A 27,616-nucleotide genomic window follows, 5' to 3' on the forward strand; every position below is an offset into this window, starting at 1 on the left:
TTTAATACCAGGCAAGATTGTTGAGCTCTCAAATGGAATATTTGCATTACATTAGCATTCCAGATGAGCCTCTTGTACGATTACAAAAATGAGTGAATACAAGTATTCCCTTAGGTAGGTTTGCTAATGCAGATCAATTTATGGATATTAACCTGGATCCTGGCCAGATTTCTTTTTTTAAGAGTGAATTCCATGTTCTTGATTGTAAAACAAGCACTTTGTATTATCTCAATCCTATCAGCAAAACAACAACAACAAATGACTATGTTTCCCAATAACTTCTATTTCAGGGAAAGCAGGCTGCAGGCCTGGGGGGCGAGTGTCAAATGCAGCCCTCCAGACTGACCTGTGGGACTCTCCTGAGATTACACACTTTACAGCCAGGACCTGTCTTCCCAGGCCATGCTCTTTACCGGTCCTGCTCCCACTTTGAGTATTTTTGCCTGGTTGAAATGTGTCCTTGAATTCAGGTAATGCTTCTTGCTTGCCTGGATAGATAGGGTATGTGCAGAAACTAGCCTACTGTACAAAGGTAAAATTCATAGTTGCTTTGCCCAGTTTTACTTCTCCTTGGAAAGCTTGCTGAACAGGAAATGTGTTCCTCTTCCTAAGAAATGTTCCCTTTCCCCTGATCTATTTGATGGGTTTGCAATTGAGTGTAGGTAAAGCGAAGTTTTTAAAGATGGCTGTGTCTGCTTTTCAGGTGTACATGGTTTTACATTACATTATTTATTTATTTATTTCATATCCATTAAAAAGTTATCTGGGCTGCTTTTCAGCTAACACTTCAGGGTATCAAGCAATACTTTTTTTTAAAAATCCAGCAAATTAGTGTCAAGCTCATTGAAATTCATGCAACAGTACAAACAACAGCTAAAAGCAGAAGTAGAACCAGCAATAAAACCAGAAACTGCAGAAATTAAATGATCCACTTAAAAGCTCAGGAGACTAAAATTGTCCTCCCTTGGTGCCAAACAGGCAGCAAATTTGGTGGCAGCCAAGTGTCTATGCAATAGTGTTCCCCCCCCCCCAAATCATGATATCACGTGAAATAAAAAAGGAAAGAAAACAACCATGTAGTGAAGCTGATCTGTACAGTGGTACCTTGTCTAGTGTCTGCCTTGTCGAGCGCCCGTTCCTTTGAATGTCTGTGACAAACCTGGAAGTACTGGAATGGGTTACTTCCGGGTTCGCCACTTGTGCATGCGCAGAAGCACTAAAGCGTGCAGAGGCGCATGTGCAGAAGCACAAAATGCTCCATGCGCGTGCACAGATGTGGCGCTTTGTCCAGCATCCTTTTCAGCCAGCGACCAGGGCTCCGGAACTGATCCCAGTCGCAAAACAAGGTACCACTGTAAAAATAACAACACAGATGAGAGGCAAAGCTAGAATAAATAGTTATATAGAGTCAGGACAAGGTTCACTGTGTTAGTATTTGCTTATTTATCTAGAATATTACTTATGATACCCTTTGTTTGAATAACACCAGAGTATTTCACACTGTAGAAATATACTCGAGAAGAATCCACGTATTAAAGATTTCAAACACAACGATTTTGCAGCTCATAAAACATTATAACAAAGCTATGCTTTAGCAGCCAGCAAATTACTGGGTGAACAGGCAAGTTTTAAGTGGGGATAGGGGAGAAATTTACATAGCTGTCAACTCTTCCCTATTTTTAAGGGAAATTCCCTTATTCCAAATAGGATTCCTCGCAAGAAAAGGGAAAAGTTGACAGCTATGGAAATTTGATGCAGATCACATTTAAAGGCGAACCTTCCTGGTTTGCACTCTCCAAAGCAATACCCGAACTGAAACACAGACAGCCTTCAAAATTCTCACTTCTCTGAATTTTGCGATGCAGTTCTCCAACCAAGTAATGTGTAGAAAATTGCATGTACTGGGGTGAAGTGTGCATTAAAATGCACATAGTAAAAATAACAGACAATAATGTGTTACATTAGGGAAATTGTCTTTCAAAAATTGGTATATCAGGAAAAAAATGCTATACAAAAATGTGTACAGGAGGAGAAATTTGCACTAAAATGCTGATGAATGTTTATGTGGAAATGTGGAGAGCTGAACTTAAGATGGGAAAAACTCGTTCCTAGTTTTAAGACAGGATCAGTAACACAATTTCTGAATTCTGAATGAGCTGCAATTTGTCATAATGAAAACATTCCAGTACAAAGCAATAAATCATAAGAGTGTAATCAATACCCATCTAAAGGAGGATGGAGTAGGAAAGTGGCCAGAATTTCTGTGCTCCTTAAGTCCTCATCAGTTTCAACCCTATGTCTAACTTTTTTTTTTTTAAGAAAAGCACTCCCCCCTTTAGAGACTGGGGATTTTTAATAGAAAAAGATAAATGCCTGAAATTTGTTTTATATGTTGCGAGAGTCACACAAATAGTTCTGACTCTGTTCCTTTTTAAGGCTTGTGTAATAAAGATTGATAGATACAGGTAAGACATCATGTTGATCAGACAGATATTAAAAAGCCACCAGCTTGTGAATAGCTCTGTAGGAATCATTAAAAGTATCTGCGACCTGATCTGGTTCAAGGCATTAAGTCTGTATGGGCTAACCTGTGTCCCTGTAGATGTTGATGAATCACAACTCCCATCAGCCCCCGCAAGCATAGCCAGTGGCCTAGAAGGAGGGGAGTTGTGGTCCAGAAACATCTGCAGGGGCACAAGGTAGACACATCTGACAAAATAGACACTTGCTGATTTTGATCTGATTTTAGATCAGATGTATCTGATCCATACTCTCTGGAGCAGTTCGTGATGTAAATTGGCCCACAGTTTATGAAAAAATTTTTGCCACACACTTCAATTCTTATAGCTTATGAGGTGGTCCAAATACTGCCTTTAATTCACTCTGCCTTCTTTTCCTTTTAGCCACTTGGAGAAGTTATAAAGTATTGCATCCACCTCTCACTTTGAAAAATGCATCTGAAAACGTCCCCGGAAGCAGTGATATGCCATGACATTCAGTCCCTCTCTGGGTAGTTCTGCAGAGGCTGCCCCCATGTGTTGATGAAGGGAGTCATCTCTCTGCTGCCCCCATATCTCTGGTAGGCTGTCCTACATTTAGTTGACATACTTGGCTGTTAAAGTGAAGATGAGCTTTGCAGCATTTCCTTTCAAAGTAACCTCTATCTCAGTGATATAATAATGAAGCCCTCTGTCACTGGATGCAAAATGTTGTTTTGTGTGGCATTTAATGTGCCAAATGCTATATAGAATATGTTCTCAGACAAGCACCATAGTGTTCTTTAATTTTTATTTTACTAGGAGATTTTGTGTCTGAGTAACACTGGGATCCAGGTCTCGCCTGAACTCTCTGTGCTCTTTGTGCACTGACTGCTGGACTAAGTGCAAGGATCAAATTAAAATGTAACATAAAAATCTTAACAAATATTTAATTCATATACCTAATTACACTGTATCTGGGATAAGAGGTCTCCATAAATCTTGGGCCATCCTATTGAGGATGATTCTATAAAGACACTTTCTGTAGGCTAGGGATGAGGAACCTGTGAGCTTCCTGCAGCTAGCTGCTTGGGTGTCAGGTGCGGTGTGTGCGTCCTGCAGCCAGGGGCGGGGTGAGCTGCCCATGGGGGTGGGGTGCACTGCGTAGAGCCTCTCCGCCGCCTCCCCCTCAGCTGTAGGGTGGCTGAGGGAGAGGCGGAGGGCGGACACAAGTCCCACACTGCTGTTTCAGGCAGCGCGGAGCCTGCAGGCACCCAAGCCAGCACGTCACTCCCAGGAGAGATGCGTGGCTCAGGCACACTGCAGGCCCTGTGGTAAGTGCCAGCCCCTGTGGTGTGGTGCCCAGTACCAGCCGCCTTTCTGAACTAAAACATTTCATGAGCCCAATTTTTTATTTTTATTTTAAAAAACTCATATTTTTGTCATTTTGTCACCCCCCTCAGTGATGGCACCTGGGTTGGACTGCATCCTCATACCCCTTCCTCCGCCACTGCCTTCCTGATGTTTTTTGGACTACAACTCCTATCATTCCTGACCATTGGCCATGCTGAGACCATGAAGATAAAATTTGTATCAGATTTTGTAGACTAGCTGGATGTTTGGTCAATTGAAAAGTTGTTCATCAAGAGATGAACAAGTGAGTTAAATAATAAAATCTGCATTGTATTTTATCCCTTTTGTGCCGACCTTTCTTGTCATTATTTTATATAACTGCTCAGTAGTGTGATAATCAAAATATAATTCAATTCATTGTTTCCTCTGTGTTTGGCAGACCGCATTATTTATGACTGTAATAACAGGCAAACGTATGAACTAATGATGCTGTCCTCTATAAAAAAATGTCATGATATTGTATGAGAGAGAGAATGTGTAGCTCTGGAGAATTTCTAATGTATTAATGAAAATAATAGCTGTCTAGATGTTTCATGTTCAGCAGGAATTGGCATCCTTGTGGCTAATTTCACCGCATGACTCCTGCCCATCACACAGTGATTTTCCCTGTCAGTGGCTACTATTAATGCTGGCTGCAATGTGGAAACGTGGTATATGATGGGCAGGATTTCCATGGTGACCTTTTGCAATAATGATACAGCAGGGTGGCAGAGAACTTACTCTTCTTCTTTGGGGGCCACTCGTAGCTGAGTAAGATTGTCTTCCATGAACACGGTCTTAACGGTGTGTTGATAGGTGACTTTGGAGGCCAATTCTGGATCCACATGCCCTTCCACAGTGGGGATATAGGTTTCTGGGTGGGAACTGATCACAGCACATTTCTCCCATTCGTCCTGAGTTTGAGCGTTTTCAAAGTCCATGACACCAATTGGAGTGCTCGCAGGCCAGTGTTTCCCAATTGTCGGCGTTTATACTACATTTTTAAAGATTTGCCTTGAGAGAGTCTTTAAACCTCTTTTGTTGACCACCAGCATTACGCTTTCCATTTTTCAGTTCGGAATAGAGTAGCTGCTTTGGAAGATGATAATCAGGCATCCAAACAACATGACCAATCCAACGAAGTTGATGTTGAAGAATCATTGCTTCAACACTGGTGATTTTTGCTTCTTCCAGTACACTTGCATTGGTTTGCCTCTCTTCCCAAGTGATATGTAAAAATTTTTGGAGACACTGTTGATGGAATCTTTCGAGCAGTTGGAGATGGCGTTTATAAGTGGTCCATATTTCACAGGTAAGGTTGGTAGTACAATAGCTTTGTAAACAAGCATTTTGGTTTCCCTGCAAATGTCCCAGTTCTCAAATACTCTGCACTTCAATCGGGAGAAAGCTGCATTCGCAAAGCTCAGGCGATGATGGATTTCAGCATCAATGTCGGCTCTTGTGGAAAGATAACTGCCTAGGTAGGAGAAATTATTGACACTTTCCAACATTACACCACTGTGTTGAATTTGTGGCGCTGTAGAGGGGTTATTTTGTACTTGTTGGTGCAGCACTTTGTTGTTTTTTTGGATGTTGAGCGATAGGCCAAGCTTTTCATAAGCTTATGCGGAGATATTTAGGATGGTTTGGAGGACATCCTCTGAGTGTACACACATTGTCATCAGTATACTGAAGCTCTATGGCGGAATTTATGGTAACCCTAATCGTTGCTTTCAGCCTACTCAGATTAAAGAGCTTTCCATCTGTTCCATATGTGATTGCTACTCCAGTGGGGAGTTTCCCTTTGCCAATGTGTAGGATCATGACAATGAAGATAACAAAAAGAGTTGGGGCAATAACACAACCCTGTTTAACAACTGATCCCACTGTGAATGGTTCACTTTGAGAGCCATTGTTATCTGCAATTGTTGTTGACATATTATCATGGAGGAGCTGAAGGATGTTGACAACTTTATCTGGGCAGTCAATTTTCAGAAGGGCAGTCCACAGGGCATTACGATTTACAGTGTCAAAGGCCTTAGGCAGGTCAATAAACGCCATATACAGGGGTTGGTTTTGCTCTCTGCATTTTTCTTGAAGCTGTCGAGCAGTGAAAATCATGTCCACTGTCCCCCTAGAAGGTTGAAAACCATTTTGAGATTCAGGAAGGGTAGCCTCGGATATAGTTAGGAGACTGTTTGCTAAGATCCTTGCAAAATTTTTGCTGGCTGCAGCCAGTAAAGAGATGCTTCAATAGTTTCCGAGAATTTACTACAAAGATGCCAGTTCTCATAATGAGTGCAATGTGTAGTCAAGTTCAGATTCATTTGCTCTTTATTTCTATTAAAGCATCAAGAACTTTACATATTCTTGACATGAGAAGGATAAAAAATAGTCGCCTTTTTACATGTTAAAAAACGCTATTGGATTGGACCCTTAATTTTATACCAAATCAGACTTTTTTCTTTTTACACTCATAGTACAGCAGCCATAAAAGTATGTGAGAAATGAGATTTTAACGAAATGCTCCATCTAAAAACTGAAAACACCAGAAGGCATCTGAGATGTGAGAGCACATTCCAAACCCCTTTTTTATAAGATGTTTTGTGGTAGCAAAATAAATACATAGTGTAATATCCGGAGGCTACGTCTGTTGCTCTGTAAAATAATAGGCTATATAATGGTTTTCAAAGTAGATGCATTTAACATAATAAACTGAACTACAATTTCATGATTAGTTTCAACCATAGAATTCAGAATAGTAATTTGTTCACATGTATGGTGTATAAACGAACAGAGTAATTTTGAATTGTATGAACAGAATACAAGACTCATTTTCCCTAGCCTCTCAAACTATGGAAATTAAATAAGTGTTCCATCTCATAGCCTCTTGATTTCTCTACATGTGTCTGTGTAAATATTAATTGCAATGTGGGAAGGTATCAGCCTGGAGCGAGAGGGTCTCCTGTGGTGGCCAGTCATGTGGATTACTGAGCCTCCAATTAGAAAGCAAACCTTGAACATACTGTGAGTCCATTTTCATGGGTACTTTTGCAAAGCATATTTGGCCTAATTTAACACTACGGCAAATAAGCTAAAGCCAATTTATTTATCAATCCATTATGTGTCTGGAACTTTACAGAAGCAGCCACACAGCGAAGTTCTGAAACTTAAAAGGAATGCAAGTAGTATTCTTACGCTCAGAAAATTAGCAGAACGGTTGCCCTACTCCATCATCCATGACCAATGAAATTAGAGAGTCATTGGTCTCAGGGAAGAGTATAATGAGGCGAGTGAGGAAGGAAGGCAAGGTAGCAATTTATTCAAATAAAGCCGTTCTACTAATGCCTTGTGTTTCAGAACCACTAACACAACATGATGTATATGTTTAATTTCAAAGGCTACACAGAAAGAAGACTCCACCAGAGGGAGGGTGATTCGTTTTCTTTCCAGAGGCATCTTTCCAGGGGTAAGCCTGTGCTGCAATATGTGCTTGTTGAAGTCGGAACTACATGTTATATAGACTACATGTGGCAAAGCCCTGAGACAGACTCTTCTCCAAAGGGGTAGCAGCAGTGGGAGGGGGCAGTGGGAAGCAGAGAGATGCTTGACCCTTTCCCAACCCTCCACTCTGTGAGCTGGTCCCCTCACTGCTGGGTTCCACAAGTGAGCCTGGAATCTCGCAAAAACTTAAAAAGCAACAGCTGAGAGAAGGGAACTGCAGCAGGAAATTGGTAGACAGGCATAGGATGAAAGGACCTGTTTTCTCCCACCATTTCTCTGTTCCAATTCTCCCACTCTGAAGCTGCCTTTTCTTATAAGGAGGGACAATTGTGTTTGATTCCAATTCAGTGGTTCCCAACTGGTGGACAGCGGACCCCAGGTGGTCCACATCACCCACCCAGGGGGTCTGCAACACCATTTGCCTAACAAAAATGACCATAGAAACTATTAGAATTTTCCGAAGTAGGGGATCTGTGGGTTGGCTTTTGAAAAACAAAGGGGTCCACAGTACTTAGCTAATTGGGAACCACTGGCTTATATGCATTGCTGAACCTTAGAACAACGTTCCTTATAGTAATTTTCACCTCAGCAAAAGGGAATAAGGGTGTGAGTATATTTAGAAAAACGTTTTGGCATAAGCTGATCTCAGCACAAGTCAAATACATCAGTTGCTTTTCCTGTAGTTGAAATGGAGTTTGGCAGGTGTGTATGACTGCCTATCTCTCCATAGGTTCCCTGTGTCCTCTCCACGGAAGATAATTTGGACAATCAATTAATAAGTCTTATTAGACTATAAAACACCTGGATATAAAAAACACAGAAACAAGCAATGCTATATTATATGCAGAACCATGTTCTTCACCTCTGGAATTTGTACATTCCTTGGTCTGCACCCAACCCTACAGAGGCAGTCGCAGAGGGACTTTTCTCTAGGTAGATGTGATCTTGAATAACTCTGCTTAACCAGCTACCACATGTTATGTAGAATATTCAGCACCACAATGGACCTAGTCCCGCTATTAGGTTTTGTAAGGCACATATCTACATTCAAATTATACAACGAGATGCATGTAGAAGCAGGCAATTCCTGAAGGAACCAGCCTATGAATGCTTCCTCCTAAGCATATGAATAAGCACTCTGCCCACTGATGGCCTGCTGTGGAATCAAGGGGAGAGGGGATATAATTTCCTCCCCTCCCTGCTCTCCCCCTTTCACAAAATGCTTAACTTTTCATTAAAGGAGAAAAATCAATTCTAAATATCAAAACCCAGCAGGCAAGCCATCTAAGAGAGCAGCCTCTATCTCTCTGGCTTTGCTCATTCTCCTGCCTAATTAAACAAATACTCCTGCAGGCTTGGACGTCAGTTGCAACAATGTATTACCTTTAATGCTCTTAGGCACTTGCGCTGCCAAAGGGAACACAGCGGCTCACATGGAGCCCAGATTACTTTATGTGCTCACACTGCCAGAATTTCAACTTCCTGTCATCTGGAATATTTGACATTATTGAAATATTTTACCCTCCCCCACAGGATGAACCAGATTTCCCAGCAACCCAAAAGCAGTTACTTTGTCCAAATTACCCAAGTTTAAGGTGCCATGGGTCTATAACAAACATGTCTGATTGCAAAATATATCCCGTCAGAATGTATGGTGCTTTACTTGATGTACCTCTCAAAGATTCTCACTGAACTGTGATCTCCTTTTCTGCTTGTTATATAACTTACAGTGTTGTAGAGGTGTGTGTGCGTGTGTTTTAAAGTTCCCAGTAGCTTATCATGACAGCCCTATAGCTACACTCTAAGAGGAGTCCAAAGATGCAAGCAGCTGTATCGACACCTCCCCTTCCCCCTGCCCCCCCGAAACACACACCATGAATAGAAGCGGCACATAGCAGAATGACCAGTTTATCAGGTTATTCTATGCATAGTTGACTAGGATTGTATGACTGCAGTGCTATCCATATTTCTTAGGAATAAGGTCCTTTGAACTTGTTGCTACGTTCTTCTGATTGCATAGGTTTCTTGCCAGTTAAAATGCAACCTCTTTAGTTTCTCATTGGGAATGCAAAACCAAAACAAAACGGGGGGAAAAACCTTGCAAAAAAGTTACAGTTTAAACAGCTAATCTGAGATTGGAATGCAATCAAAGAAAAGAAAAGATGTATCCAACCCCTGCTCATTCCCCTTATTCTCTATGCCCATCTATTGCAAAGAATGGAAAAATATGAGTGCCTCATTGACTAGCAATAAAAGTCCATCAATTACCCTGGTGTGTCAACAGATCACACCATTACCCCTGCTTTCTCAAGAGCTGCTTCCCCACATTCACTCTCCACTGCACCACAGATAACCCCTCCTTATGAAAAACCTGTCCTCTGTTATATGCGCCGTGACAGCAATGTCTTGGTATGATAAAAGTTAGCAAGGAATGTCGTGTTACATTCTTTTCTTGAGAGCGGCTAGAGCCACTAAGATTTTGTGACAAATACTTTGTTTAAAGTAGGCAGCCAAGCCTAATGGCTAATGATAGACCAAGGCAGAACACTAGAAAAACTCTCAGGAAGTAATTTAGCTGCTCTTTAAAAAGAGTATAACAGAAAGAAATGCGCATGGCATGACCTTGGAGGCAAATGTGTCTGTCTTTGGTGATCACTAATGCCATGTTCTCTCTGAGCAGCTTCTTATATTGATGTGGCAGCAGTCAAATATTACATTTTGCAATCGATTCAGCTAGCCACCACAAGAGGACTCTTGTTTAAACAGAAGGGCACAAAGTCAAAGCTTGGGAGCAGGCTCTGTTGACCCCATTTCTTGTGAGTAAACATGCACAGGATTGCACTGTAAATACATCTCAGTTTAGGATTCACTGACATGCTAGTACAATCTGCACCTGGTCCTATGGTGAATGTTCTATCTCCAAGTTCTAGTTCAATATCATATCAACTACACATTAATTTTGCAGCAATATTACTTGTGTCACCTGCACAGGCATTGTGAGGCACATCGTGGCCTCTGCTGTCTTGTCCACTTGAAATAGCAGCATGAGAGCATTTCCTAGGACGCAAGCTCATGAATAAGGACCTTAGACTCTCATTTCAGGAATCAGGCTGGAGCCTTTATCCAGGGGAAATTTACATGTGGAAAAATGGCATTCCAGCCTGCTCTCTCCAATTCTTATAACTCCTTCCCCTTAATTATTCCTGTACTGTTTTGTGTGTGTCACAGAAGGTGCAGCACTAGAACAAAGAGCATCACAGGAAGAATAAAGGGAGAATTCAAAATTAGATTCAGCATGGGACAACAGCGTAAACCAATCCGAAGACAGCAATCCCTTGATCCCAAGCACATTTTTGGGAAGCAAGGTTCCTAAATTAGCTTTTAAGCAAATGCACACAGGATTTGGTCATTTGGTCGCAGCCTGCAAGCAGTTTTGCAAGTGAGCGTGTGGCTGGGGTTAGGGCAATGGTGAGCACATGGGTGGAGCCAATCTGGCACTTCCACCGATGTGTCCATGCAGACCTGACCTTACCAGCACTCTGTGCCACTCCAGTGCCATTCAGGGAAGCTGCAGAAACACCAGTGTTAGAAGAGCAGCTCTGCAGCTCCACCCCACCCCACCCCACCAGCAGTTACTAGATTGGACAGATCAAATGCTCATCACAGCAGCATCAAATAACATGCCACGTTACAGCTGAAATGATCCTACTAGGCCCCATAGATAGTTTGGGTGGATATTCAGTATTGTCAGAAATGCTACAGAGTTAAAAAGAAAATCAAATATGCATTATAGGCTTTGAATTGCTTTTCTCTAGATGAAAGTTGTATCACTTTAGTCTTTCTAGAATATCAGTGCTATTGAAGTCCCAAAATGTCATATTAAACATGTTGCCCCTGAATTATTTTTTCTTGTCTTTTTTATTTTTTTAAAAAGCCCAGAAGTGATTAGAACTAGAATCATTCCTTTTAAGTGTGACATGGAAGATTATGTAAAAATACTGGTGGATCCAGTTTTTCCTCTCCTGCCCTGGCTCCCCCCAGCAAGTGATGAACTGGAACCCCCAACTTCAGTTTCCCACAAGACTTTTATTTTTAGATAAGATTGGTACACAAGGCAAGTCAGGGGTCACAGGAATCAGTGGGTGCATGAGAGGCAAAAGCCGTTGGTAAGTACGAGCCAGGATGATGAACCAACCTTTCTTTTGAAGAACAGGGCAGGCACCACATTTAGCATGGCAAATGGCCCTGGACTGGCAAGTTAATGGGTGTTCCTTTAGTGATTTGGCTAGGTGAGATCTGTCAGCTCTGGCACTGGTGTCTACTTCTAGGCAATGGAAGGATGCATCACAGTAAGGGCTTGTCCACACTGAGCTTTATTGTGGATTCTCTGCTACTCATGTGTTTATGCTTTTTGTTGTGTCCACATATTATCTACCTCATCAAAATGCCAGTCCAAACCACCCACCCCCATTTAATCCAGAAGTTCATGTTCTAACCCAATAAGGAAAATAAACCCAATTTCAAATTGCAGGCAGTGCAAGTGTGGGCACAGTGTCACACAATGTTTTGGTGGGTGGTTCCTCACTGTCACTTGGTGACAACACAGAGGTGGGCCTTATAGCACCCAGACTCCGGAATGTCCTCCCTCGGGTAATTCAGGAGATGGAAACAGTAATTACACCTCTCTAAAACTTCTATGTTTACCCAAGCTATTCTGGATGCTAACTCTTCCTTTTTTGTCTGTTTTATTTGTAATAATCATTTCTTCTTCATTTTTATCAAATATTTAGGAAAGTTTTTTAAATGGAGTCCTCCCCCCCCCAAAAAAGTTTAGGGTTACTCTCATTCTCTTACTCATAATGAAATACTGTCCCTCAATGAGGCCAAACTTAGATTCACAAAATGTTGGTATGCATACCCCTGCATCCCCCCAGAAAAAAGTACTGATTAAATGTTATTCTATTTCTTATTATTTTAATGTAAACTGCTGAGAGATTTTAAAATATTTTAAGTGGTGTGTGTGTGTGTGTGTGTGTGTGTGTGTGTATGGTGATGTTCTCGATCAGTGTTCTCTACGGCCACATACCCTCCTGTTTGCTCCTTGCCTGAGCACAACCCGGACATTTTGTTTTTGGTGGTCCAAATGATGATGGTGTGTCAGTTTCCACCAACTCCTGTATGCTGGAGGCATATTTGCTGTACGTATATCAGCCTTTTCATTCTTAAAAGTTTTTTTTTTTATAAAAAAAAAGTATTGAGGTTTTGTGCAATACTGCTCTTGCCCAAAAGCTCAGAATTGAAAACACAATGTAAGCAGGAACTAGTAGATATATATCCGGATAGGAATTATGTAAAACCTGATCACTAAGGCTTGCAACATTCTTTTTTGTCCTTTGAGAGTGTCAACAAGCATGTACCTAGAGGGGTTCTAGTCAACAAGCTTTGGGGAAACTGCTCTGCACACTGTAGTTAGTTGGTTGGCCCCCAGGCTGTAACTAAGGCCTATTTTTTTTATTTTCTCAATGCATGCAGCTCAGCATGTCATACATAGCACCAAGTATGTTGGTAGCTCAAAAAGATGATTGAAAATCAACACTAAACTAATATGGTTTGTGGTGTTGTGGTGTGCCCCATCCTAAACTCACTTCCTAGGATAGGAAGCATAATACAATCCCTACTGGAAGGGTACAACAGGAACTCTTAAATGTATGGGTTCTTAACAGACTATTTACAAATAGGTTTATTGTGCCCAGCTAGTTTCTTTCTTTTCTGCCCAAGAAACTGCCCATTTCGCTCAGCTCTTAAACACACTGTTATTTCCCCACTAAAACCTATAACCAGCACAAGAAGTCTTAGGAACACACCAAACACAAATGCATGCATCTCTCCCCCTTTGTTTCCAGATACCTTTACACAGAAAATAAATGGTTCATGCATTTTATCGCCTCTGCCAAAGATTAGCTTTCTGGATTTTATAAGGAAGATAAATTAAACCTTGAAACAATTGGAAAGTGGCTACTGCCCACGAACAATGATTTTGAAGCGGGAACTGCCCACACTTCTGTCTATTCTCTTTATCCAGCCAGTCAATACTTCACATCCAAAGAACAATTTACATGACAGATTACAAATTCTAATGACCCCAAATAGGCAAGAACTCAAAATTGATTCCTAATTATGAGAGTTCAATAAAGGTCACCCTTCTAATAACTTTCTCTGGGCTTGTAGTGGGGAAAAGACATCGGGATGGCAGTCCTTCTTTCGTTTCCACACCGTGGATGCCTGCTGTATGAGTGCTTCTTGAGCCATGAATTAACTGGAGAGGCTGGTGAAATTTGCAAACAAATTTTGTCACTCTTACTTGGTTTGTAACTGGGGGAATGAGTGGCGCACGCACATTTTATCTGGGGTGAGTGTGGGAAGCTGCCATCTGATGCCTGGTGGGTGAGATGGCTGCTTCTGCCAATGCTGCTGGAGTTGCGGGCATCTCTTCCTCCAGGTTCCACCAGGCAGTCACAAGCTGGGCTGCCAGGATTCATGACACACAGGATTGTTGCACAGATGTTTAGGCAAGGTGCCACTGCCAGCTCACCAGCCCCGGCACTACAGCTCCCAAGTGGCATTGCAAGAATCCATAGGCACCAAAACATCTGAGCTGGTTTTAGAACTCCTTTGCTTTAAAGAAAAGCAATCTTCTCTACCTCCTGTTGATCATTCATGGAGGATGTTCATTGGTTTGGGGGGGGGGCATCACACATCACATCCAGATTTGTGCTGGTGATATTTTTATTTTCTTTTGACTCTTTCCTGGGAAGTGACACTGTGGGGACATACTGATATGTCTCCTTTACCAAACAGACAGAGCCTAATATAGCACGTTGCCTAACAGCTGATTCTGGGAATGGAAATGCTGTGATTTTTCTCAGCGGTGTCTTGCAATTTGGCGTGCCTGTTTTTAAAGTCCTGGGTCCCAGATGGGTTCATGGCACAGTTAAATACTCAAACATTTTCTTATCAGAAAAAGCCCGACCTTAAATCCCTCAGTTCTCTCTCTCTCTCTCTCTCTCTCTCTCTCTCTCTCTCTCTCTCTCTCTCTCTCTCTCTCCTCCCCCCCCCATCTACTGCTATTGCTGTAAAACCTTTGCTTTCAGCCAATTTACTCCTCTGGAACAGCTCCTGATCAAATAATTGATGATGATTTCCCTGATCAAGTATTTGTTCAACTGGCAGGCCTCATAATTCCCACTTCCACAACCCGACACAAGGGCTGGTAGTTCTCTGCCTCGAGAAAGCTTAAATTCTGTGCCAAGATGATGCCAACATGTCACATTATGCAAACTGCTGCTATTTTTATGCAGATGCAGTGCTTTTCCTCTTATTGTGTACATTTGGATTTCAGCTCTGTCTATCTCTTTGGAAACAGCCAAATTTAAGGGTTTCTTCAAAAGTGTCTTACTGAAAAGTGTGTGTGCGTGTGTGTGTGTGTGTGTGTGTGTGTGTGTGTGTGTGTGGTAACCTCATTTTGTGATCTTCCCTCTGAGCAGAACATTACTTTCTACAAGGAAGTATAGGAATATTTTTTAATGTTTGAAACAACAAGAGACTATATAAAACAATGGGACATTTTGAATATATGTTACCTGTTGCACCTGGACATAAGAAAAGTCTAGACAAAAAAAATCTGTGTCATTGTTATTTGCATCCTTTCCTTTGGATGAGAGTGAGAAAGGGAGACTCATGGTACCTTTATCCCTCCCACTAATCTCCATTGCTTCTCCTACAGTGACTATTGCTGACCTGAAATGCCCACTAAGGAGGCAGCCTCACAGTTTCTCCCTCACTCTTTTCGCTCAGTTGTACAGCACATGCTTTTTGTGCATAAGGTCTGTGGTTCAACTGCTGACATCTCCAGACAGGACTAGGAAAGGCCTTTGTCTGAGACCCTGCAGAATCATAGAAACATAGAATTGTAGTGTTGGAAGGGCCCACAAGGGTCATCTAATCCAACTGCCTGCAGTTGGAGGAATATGTGTCTGTACCAAGACAGGAATCGAACCTGCAACCTTGGCGTTATCAGCACCATGCTCTAACCAACTGAGCTGAGAGGTGCTGCCAGTCCAATCCAGAGAATACTGAACTCAAGAGATTGACAGTCTGATTTGGTATAAGGCCATTTCCTTCTCATGTTTCTAAGGCTGTGTACGCACCATACATTTAAAGCCCATCTCCCCCAGCACACAAAGTCTTGGGAATGGTGCGCACACACTATATTATGTGTTTTAAAACACAATTATAGAGGTTTTCTTTTAATCCCCAGGCAGTGCTAGGCATTCCCTGCTAGTGCACACTAAAAAGGATGCTGGAGAGGTGGTGGTGCTGTGCTGAATTCAGTCTAAGTCAGGTCCCTTTGAAATCATCGGGGCATCTTAGCCATGAATTAGTCATGGGACTTAGGTGCAGCTAGCAGCCAGGGTGGCGTAGTGGTTAGAGTGTCAGACTAGGAGAGATCCGAGTTCAAATCCCCACTTAGCCATGAAACTCACTGGGTGACCTTGGGCCAGGCACTGCCTCTCAGCCTGAGCTACCTCACAGGGCTGTTGTGAGGATAAGATGGAGAGGAAGAGAAATATGTATGCTACCTCGAGCTTCTTGAACAACAAAAAAAAGGGGGGGGTATGAATGTAACAAGTAAAACCAACAAATGCTCAGGAATAAGCCCCACTGTGTTCATGAAGATATTTCCTAATAAGTTGGTTTAGGATTGCAACCCATTGTTCATAGAATGCTGGAAACAAACATTCCAGGATGAGGGGGGCGGGGCGGAGGCCGTGCTTGCATTTCGAACTTAAGCTGTGATTTACATGGATAATTCTGCTCCCCAGGCCATTCCCTTGTTTCTTTACCCACTTGAGAAGTTTTTAGCTGTTAGTGTTGCTTCCAGCTATAAAGCAGCTCATGCAGAATAAACCACTGGCAGCTGCAATGCTCTCTTAGGCAAAGCTGCCTTTCCTCTGCTGCTGTTCTTCATTCAAGAAGGAAGAAATGGCTTATAAATAAATGATATATACTTCTTTCCTTGCTCCATCCTCCTGAACAAGTCTGTTACGTGGTGCTTCTTTTGACTCATAAATGCTAGTTTTCCACTCCCCCCCCCCCAGCAGACTGCTGTTTTCAGTTTTCTAACATCTCTTGCTATATATAGCTAATTTGTCTAACTGAGAAGGGGGCAAAGAAACCCTTTACTTTCTGTAGGGAATACCAGCAAAGCAGCATATATCTCCATGGAAACATGTTTCTCAATCCATCAACCTCCTGCAGTACCTAAGACATAATCTGCAAGGTGGAGACTACTGTTTAAAATTAACATGGCACATGTCATTTCAGGATTTAATGTCAGTTTTACAGGACTATTAATTAGGTTGCCTTTCCCAGATCATTAAGAAATTTTGTGTTGTTTTTTAAAAAATAAATTTCTCCATAGAAGGAATGTTCTCCCGATTCCCTCATTAAAATGCATCGTTTGACTTTTTGCCTGCAAACATGTCATAAATGGGGGTTTCTATAGTAACACTGGATACTGGCTTAATTTAAAACTGTAATCTTTACACAAGGTTTTTAGCCACCAAAATGTGATTTTTAAAATATATATAAAAAGATTTGACCACATTGCAAAACTTTGCCCCATTAGAATGACATTCTGACCTTCTAAAAAAAAAAATCCAATAAATAATACAGTAATTCAAGGGGGCAGGGAGGGGAGAGAATTAAACTGTGCTTAATTGAGACTTGTGCTTCCATCACATCAGCTATTTTAATAGCTGCTTCCTTTGAATTTGAAACTTGGGTTGCATAAATTCTGCATATATCACTTGCTGGCAAAGTCATTCTTCTGCTTGAATTACCAAACCAATAATTTTAATTATCACACTTATTTGGGCTTTTTGGGAGGAAGGGTGAGATTTAAATTGTTGTTGTTGTTGCTGTTATTATTTCATAACCTGAAAACAGTAAATTTAAATCTTGAAATCCGTCAAGATTTCAATGATCTGCTGTCACCAGTTTGGATTATGAAAAGTTAAAGAGATTTTTAAAATATCTTAAATATATCAGTATCTGTCTATCTATATATCCAAGCAAACAACAACAACAACAACAGCCAGATAGAGATAATTAGGCTGGGTGAATCACTTCTAGTTTTGTGTTGGCCCAGCTAGCATGGCCAATGGTCAGGAATTATGACAGTTGTACCAATAACACCTGGAGGCACAATGTTGTCCATATTGGCATCTGCTTGTGATAAAATTCAAGATAAGACTCCTGATATTTTAATTTGCTTTCCATCAACTCTTATATTTGATTCTATGTATAAAGTCGGGGTTGTATCCAACACTGCCATCCTGCTGACACAACACATTCCCACTTTTACAACAGAATTTCCTTCTTCTCTGCTCTCCCCTGCGTCCCCTCACATACTCTCAAGATGTATTTCAGAGAGTTAGGGGACTGGAGAAGATTTTGGGGGAATGTGGGCAGAGGAGAGGAAGGGGAAATTGCATCATGGGAGTGGAACACCATTTGAGCAGCACTGGATCCAACCCTTGATTTTTCTCAATTAGTCATGGGCATTATCTAGGCATGAGTTACGTTAGAAAATGTGAATGACTTCATACTCCGTCCCTTTCAGTGAGAAGTTCTCCTCTGGTCACATGACATGAAAATGTTATGCGGATAGAATTCAAATATACACATTGGGTTGGATCTAGACTCAATCATGCTTAGACCATTGCAATAAATGAATCTAAGCACGACCAGCTCTGCATCCAACTCATCAGCTGCCGTTTTAATGATCTTGATATGCTTTCAATATCACTCTTAGCACTGAAACATGCCAACCAGCCGAATATACTCCTAACTTGAACTGGCATGACAGAAGCAACATAGCAAGGTAGAATCTTGTGATGGGGGAAAGTGTTATTCCAATTCAGGTTATTAAAGTGAATATGGTTTATCATTTTTATAAAATCTGTAATAAATTGCAGTGATGCTTGTTTGTTCTTGCCAGAAGTATTAAATCATGCAGACAAGTTTTCTATATGTATTTAAAGTGCAGTGGGAAAACTGCTCTTTAGTCACCAGTTCTTATGAGGAAAATTTTTGCTGCTATCGATTCATGAGTATCTTTCAGCTCATATTATCTCCGAGTCAGAGCTTGCATAATGATTATACTTCTGCACTAATCCACAGTGAGCAGCTGTTCTGCATATCAAAAAGGCTTCTTTCAAAATCATTCCTCCCTGAAACTTTCACCAAGGTACCATATAATTTGTCTTGCTTCATTTATCTTCGGTGACCAAAATCCAATATTTTCAATGTCCCTGTAAAAGTAATAAAGTCGGCAAAATTGTAATACATTCAGAATATTGCATGAAAGTTTGCTGTGGCACCACATGGACTTAGCTTGTCAGATTTGGTTGCATGGTGACATTGCAAAGTCAATTCAGAATAAAGGAACAGCTTTGCTTCACTCTGAATGGTGATTGTTAGGAAGGGCTGCCATGCTGTGACTACTTTCCTCCCCGCTCTTTACAGCCTTTTTTTTTGGGGGGGGGGAAGGAATCTTCAAGAAGGGGAGGGTGCTTTTTGCAAGGAGTAAAAATGATTGTTAAAAATCACTCTGTGTTCTAGCTCAGTTCCAAAGAGAAGTTAACAGCTTGAACATAACATGCTGAAAGCAAGAGCTCAACGTGTTCAGGCAAAAGCTAATGTTTCAACTGAATTACCTTCTAAATGCCACAATTTAGAGAGTGATTCTGAGACTGTGTGCATCAGTGGAGCTGCATTAACTTCTGTGCAGCTTCAATGGCTTAAGTGGTTTTAGGACTGCTCTTGCCTTGCAAAGAAAAACAAAAAACCTTTGTTAAGTCCTGTCTTTGGGATCTGTTTCCCCCATTTTGCCTGTGTTGCTATCTTTGAAGCAGCACCTTGCTGATATGAATCATATGAATGCTTGTCTAGCTTCAGTCATTCCGTAGTTCTCTCACACATCCCGTCATTGCAAATTGGCTTTAACTTAATTCAAAACACTTCTCATTTGAGATTTTGCTCTTCTTTTTTCATACAATAGAGACGCACAGCTCTGTGAGTTCTATCAGTCATCCTGAAATTTTCAGGATGGAATGAAGACAAAGAAGTTCTCACTAAGGCACCCATCAACTGTGAAACATCTTTTTTTTTTTGTCGTCTGTGACGCTAATAGCTTTGTGTTTCACTGCAGTGTGGTGAAAAGGGTTGGAAGAATCTGTCAATTTCAGCTATCTCTGTTTCTCAGTTCTCTACATTTTGCATCAATTTGCGAAAATCCTCTTGAAAATAATCAGCATCCTTTAGTGTGAATTTCTCAAACACATTTTAATATGCTGTTTTAACTAAAGTACACATTTTTGCAAGCACCCTCCCCTAATATAATGCATTTTTGTGTTATTAACACCAATATAATCACGTTTATGCACCCTTCCCCCTAATTATGCATTTTTGTAAATACTGTTTGGTTGGAGAACTGAACAACAAAATTCAGGTAAGTGTGTATTTTGAAAGTTAGATGTGTTTCAGGTCACATATTGCTTCAGAAAGTGTGAATTTGATAGGTTTGCCTTCAAATGAGACTTGAATGGAATTTCTTCCCCATCCTTAGAATGACACATGCATTAAAGTAATAAAAAATAATGTAAACCAAGGTCATTTATAGTGAATTTGAACCAGGTCCCAGAAAAAAGAAGAACATGTCCCAGAACATGTATTGTGACTGTTTTGCTCTGGTACTGCAGATTCATTACAGTGGATGATATCTAATTGTGGTGACCCAATTGCACAATGGACTTCCACTTGAAGAAGCAGGACTCCCCCTGAAATCCCTGTGCATCCCCTCCTGAGAAGATATGGGGTGCACAGAGACTGCTTGGTGAGGAGAGGAAAGGGAATCCCATCCTATTTGATTGCACAATGTTGCATCCCCAGTACAGATACTGGTAGGTATTCTGTGAATGTGTCAGAGTGACTTCACTGCTAACTATTTTGTAGCTACAGCCAGTCTGCCTCCATTTTGGATGAGGAGATGTGACTCCCACATATCTTTGAACTCCAGAACTTTTTATCATTTTAGAATTTAGTCACAGCACACATATAACTGAGAGGATGCCAGCCTTTGTGAGGGGAGGCTGGATTCATTTAATGGAAGTGAGAATGAAGTAGAACCTGGATGAAGACTGCCTGCAGGAAGGAATCTTTTCTAAATAATAATAATAATAATAATAATAATAATAATAATAATAGGCAGAAAAAGCCAAGAAGTTGAACTTCCTATTTGTACTCACTCATTGACTCTGTCAATTTGGCCATCTCTCTGTCTCTCTCTCCCTCTCTCTCTCGAGCTTCTCCTAGAGAAAGAAACAAAATAATAAAAAATAATATATGCATACCGGAAGCTGCCTTATACTGAGTCAGACCCTTGGTCTATCTGGCTCAGTATCATCTGCACTAACCGGCAACATAGCTCTCCAGGACTTCAGACAGCGGACATGCCTTGCCCTGCCTGGAGATGCCAAGGATTTTTGCATGCTAAAAAATGTGGGCTTTTTGCATGCTAAAAAAGAACTATGCCACTGGGTTATAATCCATTTTCTAAACAATCTTTGTCACAGTGAATGGAAGTAAGGCCACATTCACACCATACATTTAAAGCACCATGACACCTTTGTGAGCACTCCTGGCTCTCGCCCCCCAAATCCTGGGAGCTGCAGTTTCTAAAGGGTGCTGAGAGTTGTTAGGAGACTCCTATTCTCCTCCGAGAGCTACAATTCCTAGAGTTCCCTGTGAAGAGGAATTGATGGTCAAATTCTCTGGTATTTGTAGCTCTGGGAGGGGAATAGGGGTCTCTTAACAGGTCTCAGCACCGTTAAGAAAGGACAGCTACCAGAATACTTGGGGGATAGCAAATCGTTTTTGAAGTGTGCTTTAAATGTATGGTGTGATTGTGGTCTAAGGCTGTGGTGTATTTTACTCTGTCATCTACCTTTTTACATTTATTTATTACACTTGTACCATGCTCTATTTTCACATCCATTCCATATCTTTTAATTACTTTTATATCACTTTCACAGTCATGGCTCCTCCTACCCCTTTCAAGAACCATGGGAACTTTGATTTTTTGGGGGTGTTTGGAGCAGTACCTCTGTGATAAATACAGTTCCCAGGATTTGTTGGCCTGAAAGTCATGACTGTTAAAAGTGGAATAAAAGGGATTTAAATGTATGATACGGATACTGCTTTTTTAATCTACCCCCCCCTAACATCATGTTTCCTCTGAGGCAGCTTGTGGGGCCAGATCCACTTAGAATTACACCAGGTGTCTCCAGACCATTTTCTGAGTCAGGAGAAACAAATGGCATTGCCTGCATCTTTAAAAATAGCAAAACCTTTCAGAAGGGTCTAGGGTTTTTTCCCTTCCTGTTAACCAGCTTTCCTTTTGGGATCTCATTCCCTAATCTCTGGTTTGCTCTTATCTTTTAACACAGAAGCCGAGCAGATATGGATATTAGTTTAGCTTCAGTAATTATACTGTTCTGTCAGGTTTATGTTGGGGGAGAAAGCCTTTCTCCTCTTGAAAGGCACTCCCCATGACAGTGCTTTGTTTATAAGGGCAATTCAATTAATATGGCAGCTTGCGTGGGTGGCTTATTATCTGAAAACATAACCAAAGTACTGAAAGTGACGAATCATTTTTTTTAAAAAAAAATGTGGTACACAATAGAACATTCACTGCACCCAACCTTTCTTCTCTTTCGCTCATTTGTTTGCTGCATTAAAATACTCTTGAACTGGGAAACAAAAAAGAAGAAGTATGCACACCTGGAACCTGGGTTTATTGTTTTCATGTTTTATTGTTCTCATATAGATCCCTGTTGGTGGGACAGAGCAACAAATGCAATTTGCCGACAGTATTTCCGGGACAATGTGTGCTTGGTTTATAAGGACATGGGCTCCTTTCACTGAAAAGATTACAAAACTAAACAGGGGAATCTCAAATTTTCCAAATTTAAAGATCTCTAAATTGAGTAGGAATTAAGTATTCCCAAGAAAAGTGGAAGTACAATAGGCTGTGTTGAATTTTTGTGGAGTTCCCTTTTCACTATGCAAGGAGATGTTTGGCAGGGGGTACACAGTCCCCCCCAACCCCCCCCAGCACCCTCACTGTGGGGAGGGGGAAGTTTCCTTTCAATGCAAAATCACAATTCAAAAGAAAGACAACATTACACATCTGTCCACATGCCCCCAGAAAGTCTGCTGAAGAGAAGCCTGACCCCTTAGGAGCAAAATGTTTCACTGTAAGCAAAGAATGGAAACAAAACCAGCTCAGCAATATCCACCAAAGACAGAAACCTTCCTTGTACCCCATTTCCTTGTCAGAATTCTGGGAGTCATGTTTGTACATTATTATGAGATTCACTTTATAAAAAACCTTTGCTCTGTTACAAAACAAAGTCTTGGTTGTGATGTATTGTTTTCTCACTGTGTGGGAATACTGGTGGAGGAATGAACCTGAAAAATGCTGTCTCAGAATGGAAAAACCTTCAGGGATTTGAGAAAGATATGCATGTAAGGAGAACTGGACAAAAAACATAGGGCCTCTTACAGAGAGAGGAAGAATTATGTGCATTATGATGCATGAAATACACTGCACACACCTTTTCCTGTCATGTTATAAGCATCAAGTAACTGCTGGATGTATTGATTGTCTGACCTGTGGATACAGAGCAGAAGAAGTATTTGCACTGTGTCTGTCTGAAACATTTTTAAAGTGTTCTTTGCTCTGCTGCCCAAGCAGGAAAAGTCTTCTGCTTCCATCAGTGTGGTTTTTGCACTTCAGTGTGATTCTTTTTCCATGGTAGTTTTCCCACGGGGGGCAGTGGGTGGATACAGTGGGATTATCATTCCTAGACTCAGATTCAGTACAATGGGGTGACCCTACTTGCTTTGGCTGAAGTCCAGAACAGAGAGTAAACAGTGATGTAAACTATTAAAGTGTTTGGGGTTTTTTTTTAAAAAAATGACATTCTCTGTATTGAAAATACAGATGGGCATGGGTATGTTGTAATTCTTGTTCAATTGCTGCATCAATAGTGATAAATAAAGGCATAGATCTTTCTAACTGGAGACTTGATGGGGCTCCTTCATGATGGTAAACATCCCTCAAGGTTGGCAACAGAAGGCACAGTAGTGAAAAGGTGGTCTAGTTAGCAAGTGCTGCTGATAGCACCTGCCATTTTAATTCCCCCACAATGCCTCTGAGGCACCAAAACAATGCCATGGTGTAGCAATGCTACATTAATTCCCAGAGTCATAATGGGGGAATTAAAGTGACAGGCAGCGCCCATGACCTCCTGGGCTCCTGTGCTGTTGCTGTCAGGTCTTGCTGTCAGGCTTCCCATAGGCATCTGGTTGCCACAGTGAAAAAACAGGAAGCTGGACTAGATGAGACTTTGGCCTGATTCAGTATGCTCTTCTTTGCTCTGATGGATGGCTGCTAGTTTTCTTTTGTCTAGTGCTGAAAGGACCACAGGGCCTGTGTGGTTCAAGCAGTGGGTCCTCCTGGGAGCCCTATGGAGCTGACTCCTGGTTATGGGCCTGATAATGTTCAGACAGATTTAGAAGGTGGACTGTTTTTATGAAGACAAAAAGTATGTTTTGCTGCAATGATATTGTGGTTAGCTTCATTATAATGCTACAAAGAGTTGCCTGGAATAGGGGGCATTACTCACGAGACACTGACATTACTGTGGAATTTATATCAATCTCATCACTCCTCAGGAATGCTTTATGTGGTAAGCTTGTTTCTTACATTTACAGACAATAATTAAGATTTCCTTCATAAATCCTTGAGCACAGCAGCGATTGAGCTTTCCAGCATAGTAAATGAATGTCAGATAAAAGTTGTTTGGCTATCAGGTCTTTAATTTCATTCAGCTGTTGGAAATTTAAACTGCACAATCATTTATGAAGATTCTGACTTGGAGACGCTCAATATTTTCATTTCAACAACTTATCGATGAAAAGAAATAAAACACTGCTCCCTGTGTAAGCTTGCAATACAGTTTTTGTCAGTTTGATCAAAGGCTGGGACCAGTGTACCCCGACATCTCTCAGTGAACATGTCCCTCACATTGATGGCAGTGTTTCAGGCTGCTTTCCCTAGATTGCACAAGCGCAGGAGCTTCGCGTGCATGCTGGATCTCTCACCAAGTGAGTTTATAGCTGAGGTGAGAATTAACCAGGGATTTCCTGGTTTGCAGCTCAGGCTCTTAACCACTTGCAGAATGCTTGCCTGGGCATATCCTATTCACAGTAGCATGACTACATCCATGTGACTGTAGCATTCTAAATGAAGCACATTGCAGTTGATACTGGATTATGGGAAGCAGGTGTTTCTTCCCACTACAGAGCTCTTAAGCCTATCCTGGGTGCTTGTTTAACAGCAAGCATAACATTCCCAGTCCAGTATTTGCTGGACAAGCACATGGTTCACACACAGTATTTGCAGTAGACAAGCACATGGTTCGCACACAGAAAATTCCAACTTTAATACCTAGCATTTCCAGGGAGTGCTGGCAAAGGCCACTTTCTGGAACCCTGAAAAACCACTTCCAGTCAGTGTGAAAAAGACTGTGCAAGATGCACTAACAGTAAAAGGCGCCTTCCTATGTTTTTCAGCATTACCCAGTAAGCTCACTTAACAATATTTAACAGCATTTAAAAATACCAAGCTCCTTCATTCTCTCAGCACAAGCCTTCTTCAACATTTTATTCATGCAACTGTTTTCTTTTCTCAGCCCCATATTCCAACATTCTTTTTCAAACTGTGCTTGCTAATACAGAATGTATTATTCCAGCAACAATTTAACTAGTGCCATGCAGAGATAAAATAATTTTTTCCTAACACCTACTCATTACTCCACTGTTTATACTGGCAAAGATGACATAAGCCCACTTTACCATCGTGACGGCAATGTAAAGCAGAAGTATGTAAAACAATGACATTATTTGCAAGAATATAAAGCTTTCTTCTTACTTCAGAATGAGCAGTTTAGGACACTGTGACTACAATCCACACCATGCAATCCTGTTGATTTCAGTGAGATTTACTGCCATGCAGGTTGTGTAGAAGGATTGGTTAGATAATGAATAAAATGATACATCTGTCATGATAGGATTTGTCCAGCATCTAGAGATGCTCTAAACAGCTGGAAGTTGCCTTGTAAACATGCAGCCCTAAAGCTTCTGAACGATATTCCCTCAACTGACTACTGTTTGGGAATTTCAAGGTGTGGGAATGAATATATGTTTTACAATCAGTATGTAGTTTAGTTACTTTCCAAAGCAATTTTAATGCAAATGCCCTGTCATTCCATGGATTTTCTCTTTGGCAATATGAATTCAACCACTAGCTTCTAATTTGATGTGGTTTGTAGCAGGAAGAGAGATGTCTGTGAAATTTTAGTGCACAGAACACTGTCTTGGGATTTTTAAATTGCTTCTTAAACTGCATGGAAATGGTGTTATGCTTGATATGCTATCAGGAGAGAATAATAGAGTTTCACGTTATATAGCAGCTTTCAAGCTCAAGATATCCTTAAACACTTTACTTACAACAAATTTGATAGCGATTGCTCAGTGATGGTGTGTAGGCAAATGCAACGGTCATCATTATGTCTTACTCAGCAATAGCCTACACACAGCTGTAGAAAGTAAAGCCCTATTTGAGTAGGAGAAGATTCTGGCTAGGCTATTAGGTTCCCCGCCCCCTCATATGGTGCCATAGTTATGATTTCTAATATACTGCCAAAGAATATCTCCTTTCCAATTTGGACATTGGGGTGGGGAAGGATAGGAGAACATTGCATTTTTTAGATGGCTGTGAATACTGCAAAAGAAAAACCAAATACCATGGGCGTTTATGAGAAGAGGCTTGTTGGATATGACCAGAGACAATGGAGTGCACCTCTGGGGGTGAAGTCAAACCACTGAGTTAGGAGCACTGAAGTGACCTGCCTAGGTGGCAAGCCTGGGCAGTGTGTATGGAGGTCCCGGGCTCCCCAGACAACAAGACTCCCCTCTCAACTTTGTTGATGCGGTCCAAAAGGAAGCAGGGCAATACATTTGGCACCAACTGGGCTGCAGGAGTTGCCAGAAGGAGGTGTACAAGGCACCAGCCAACCATCTTAGGGATTCTACCCCAGATTTGTGTAGGCTTATTCCTTAGCCTTTTATTCTCCCTAAAAAATCCCACAAGGCAGAGGAGATTTAGAATTAGAGTTTTCCTTCTCCTAGATAGGCTACCTTCCCAGATTGATGAGCCTCATCTGCCCCTCATGTCCCTCTACAACATGTGCAGAAACTGCCTTCTTGACCATTGGATCCACTATTGGTCTAGTCCGCTCAATCTGCTGGGTCCTGTCTTTGCATGCAAGGGAAGTCCTTAACTCACCAAGGGTCTGAGACCCATCAGCTCTCCTCACCTGGTTTAGCCAGCCAATCAAAACTATTTCCTGGGGTGTGGCCACTGTCACATACTGACAGCTTCTGGGAGCACACAGGTGAGAGCTGAGTACAGTGTGAGGACCAAAGATGGACAAACTACCCCAGAAACAGCATGACATGTCCCCCAGCAGATGTACTACCCCTCCCCTAACACTTCACCTACTGTTGGCTTATCTGCCTTCCAACCCACTAGACTCAGTTGGCACCAGACACCACTGGTGCATAGAGCCAGTGAAGGTGCACACAACTTGATATGTCCATTGCATGCAAGGCTTCAGATGATAATGATGAAGACACCACTGCACTGCTCAAAAAACAAATAAGAGGCAATAGCTGTATCTTGTATATATGGATTAAGCCACTGTATTTATTTACAAGTCTTGACGTTGGCAATAATTCCAAACAAGATCCGATTACAGTAAGCTGCAAACCCTTTTAAAAAAATCAAACCTGAAGATTTTCTCTTATCTTTAAATTAAAGAGGGGAACCAAGTGCACTGTCCAGAAAGTGACAAAATATAATTTAGAAATACTTTTGACAGCTAGTTGCAGTCTTCTTGACTTTAACATTGAGTTAAGTGATTGCGTTGAAACTGTTTTCTGTATCAATTTATATAGATCCTCTTTCATTGCTAGATACCTTTGAATATACT

The 27,616-nt window shown here is 41.3% G+C and overlaps 1 protein-coding gene across 2 annotated transcripts in view; it reads right to left on the bottom strand.

Annotated features, from left to right (window-relative positions):
- Positions 1-27,616, bottom strand: part of KCNJ6 (potassium inwardly rectifying channel subfamily J member 6) — a 114,743-nt gene that overhangs the window by 43,361 nt on the left and 43,766 nt on the right. The window contains exon 2 of one of the 2 annotated variants that reach the window (XM_082221349.1): positions 20,744-20,806. The exons of the other annotated variant lie outside the window; for it this stretch is intronic. Coding sequence (XP_082077475.1) covers positions 20,744-20,768 — 25 coding nt within the window. The 5' untranslated portion in view covers positions 20,769-20,806. The remainder of the gene's footprint in view (positions 1-20,743; positions 20,807-27,616) is intronic. 2 annotated transcript variants of the gene reach the window in all.

Source organism: Podarcis vaucheri, assembly GCF_965113315.1.
Source record: "Podarcis vaucheri genome assembly, chromosome: 4".
In the NCBI taxonomy this organism is placed as follows: domain Eukaryota; kingdom Metazoa; phylum Chordata; class Lepidosauria; order Squamata; family Lacertidae; genus Podarcis; species Podarcis vaucheri.